Source organism: Vicia villosa, unplaced genomic scaffold (genome assembly GCF_029867415.1).
Source record: "Vicia villosa cultivar HV-30 ecotype Madison, WI unplaced genomic scaffold, Vvil1.0 ctg.005526F_1_1, whole genome shotgun sequence".
In the NCBI taxonomy this organism is placed as follows: domain Eukaryota; kingdom Viridiplantae; phylum Streptophyta; class Magnoliopsida; order Fabales; family Fabaceae; genus Vicia; species Vicia villosa.
Window position 1 is genome coordinate 11992 of NW_026706636.1, and position 2640 is coordinate 14631.

Consider the following 2640-nt stretch of genomic DNA (forward strand, 5'->3'; position numbering starts at 1 on the left):
TTCTCAATGGATATTTGAATGAAGAAGTGTATGTGGAACAACCTAAAGGTTTTGCTGATCTAAATATGTCTGATCATGTCTACAAACTAAGAAAAGCTCTCTATGGTTTGAAACAAGCTCCCAGAGCTTGGTATGAGAGGTTAACTGAATTCTTGACCACTAATGGATATAAGAAAGGAGGAATAAACAAAACCCTCTTTGTGAAGAATGAAGATGGAAGAATCATGATTGCACAAATATATGTGGATGACATAGTGTTTGGAGGAATGTCCGATGCAATGGTAAAACACTTTGTCAGTCAAATGCAGACTGAGTTTGAAATGAGTATGGTTGGAGAATTGACTTACTTCCTTGGACTTCAAATCAAGCAAATGGAAGACTCCACTTTTTTGTCTCAAAGCAAATATGCCAAGAACATTGTGAAAATTTTTGGAATGGATAATGCAAGTCACAAAAGAACTCCTGCACCAACACATCTAAAGCTATCCAAAGATGAAGGGGGCATAAGTGTTGACCAGAGTTTGTACAGGAGTATGATTGGAAGCTTGCTATATCTAACAGCCAGCAGACCAGATATTGCATTTGCAGTTGGAGTATGTGTCAGATATCAAGCAGAGCCAAAGACAGGTCACTTAAACCAATTCAAGAGGATCTTCAAATATGTAAATAGAACTTTTGACTATGACATATTGTACACTCACGGGTGTGACCCTGTTCTGACTGGATATTGTGATGCTGACTGGGCCGAAAGTGCTGATGACACAAAAAGCACATCTGGAGGATGTTTCTTCTTAGGAAACAATCTCATATCATGGCTTAGCAAGAAGCAGAAATGTGTCTCATTATCAACTACTGAAGCAGAATACATAGCAGCTGGTAGTAGCTGTTCTCAACTGGTTTGGATGAAACAAATGTTGACTGAATATAATGTTAAACAGAATGTCATAACTTTGTACTGTGACAATCTCAGTGCTATCAACATCTCCAAAAATCCAATTCAACATAGCAGAACCAAACATATAGATATCCGACATCACTTTATTAGAGAACTCGTAGAAGACAAGGTGATTTTCCTAGAACATGTATCCACTGAATTTCAGCTAGCTGACATTTTCACAAAAGCCCTTGATGCTACACAGTTTGAAAACTTGGGAAGCAAGTTAGGAATTTGCATCTTTAAGAAACCATAATTAAAACAAAAAAAATTATTAGGGGAGGAGACAGTTGTTTGCTTTGGCAACTTTTATGGCCAAACAGGGGGAGAAGTAGTAACGCCACCCCAGAACAACAAGTATGTTGTGGTGTTTGTGTGATCAACAATTCTGATGTGCTTATTTTATGTTGATCTGTTTGTGTTGCTGCTCTTGTGGTGTGGTTGGTTTAGCTATGTGGGAAAGTGTGCATACTAGTGGTGTATGCTATCTGTACTGTATTAGCTCTGATTGTGTTTGGTTGATTTGTTTCTGCTGCAAGTGTTTCTCTGATATGGTGTGACAGGTTGTTTTAGCCAAAAATTTGCCAAAGGGGAAGATTGTAGATGTTTTTCATGTTGGCTGCATATGTGGTAAAACATACCTGGTGTTTAATGTCTTGACTGATGTCATGACATGATGTATTTTGTGTTTTGCAGGTTGCATATGTGTTAAGCTAATACAGGTTCTGTTAGTGAATGTCATGACTGATGTAGTGACATCCTTGTCTGACAGTAGGGGCTGTTATATTTTATGAATGTGTTTCCTGATTTCTCTCAATCTACAATTTAGGAAACCTTTTATTGTGTGCTGAATATTTTTGTCTAGAAGATTTCGCTGACAGCACATTCTGTAACAACCAGATGGCGTGTAAATTAGGTTAACTTGGTTAACCCTAATTTGATTCTTGAAAAGCCCAAGGCCCAAGAGCTGCATATAAGAATACTGCAATCCTAATTTGGAACGCAGAGAGAGAATTGTTAATTGTGAAGAACCTTAGTTTTGTAGCTGTCTATTGTACTCCAAGCAATTGCCTTTAGATGATTGTATTGGAATAGGTTGTTTATGTATTTTGTCACTCAAGGTGTTTTTTTGAAGTGTGTCTTCTCTCTCAATTTGTTTAATGTTTATTTGTAATCACTGCTGTGATTGAGGGGGGGTGATTGGAGATACTCAGGTCTAGGAATAGATTAGAATTACATTGGGTAGGTTTTAAGTGAGGAGTTGTAAACGGGGGAATTTAACTCTGAATTAATTATGCTTATATTGGATTCCCTCCCTGGCTTGGTAGCCCTCAGAGTAGGTTGTTTGAATAGAACTGGGTAAATAATTATGTGTGTTCTTTATTGCTTTTATGCATTTCTGTTTTAACGTTTGTGTTGTGTAATTGTGGATGTCATAACATCCAGTAAGACATGAAGCGTGAGTTACTAGAATTTTCAAGTGGTTTTTCTTCAACTTTACAAGCTTCCCATTTTCACCTCACTCATCCTTTTGAGTTGGTTCTTTTTGCATTGTCTTCCTTGTCATGAAATGAACATTTGGCACAAAGAATATTTGAAAATGCACGAAAGAATTTCATTTGGCATTGGCTTGAACTTGGTGACCTCAACTCTACTTTGTACCGTGACCTGTAATCTGGGATTCATGTGCAAACTTCATTTGGGGA

General features: G+C 37.5%; 1 protein-coding gene across 1 annotated transcript; it reads left to right on the forward strand.

Annotated features, from left to right (window-relative positions):
* Positions 1-224: 224 nt before the first annotated feature.
* On the forward strand, positions 225-1023 carry LOC131642644 (secreted RxLR effector protein 161-like). Its single transcript, XM_058912864.1, has 2 exons — positions 225-876; positions 971-1023. The coding sequence occupies exons 1-2, from the start codon at positions 225-227 to the stop codon at positions 1021-1023; spliced, it is 705 nt and encodes a 234-aa protein (XP_058768847.1).
* Positions 1024-2640: the final 1617 nt, after the last annotated feature.

Coding starts and splice junctions, on each gene's coding strand:
- LOC131642644 (XM_058912864.1), top strand. CDS start 225: ATGATTGCACAAATATATGTGGATGACATAGTGTTTGGAGGAATGTCC. Junction 877..970: donor AGCAGAATACATAGCAGCTG/GTAGTAGCTGTT, acceptor TGACAATCTCAG/TGCTATCAACATCTCCAAAA.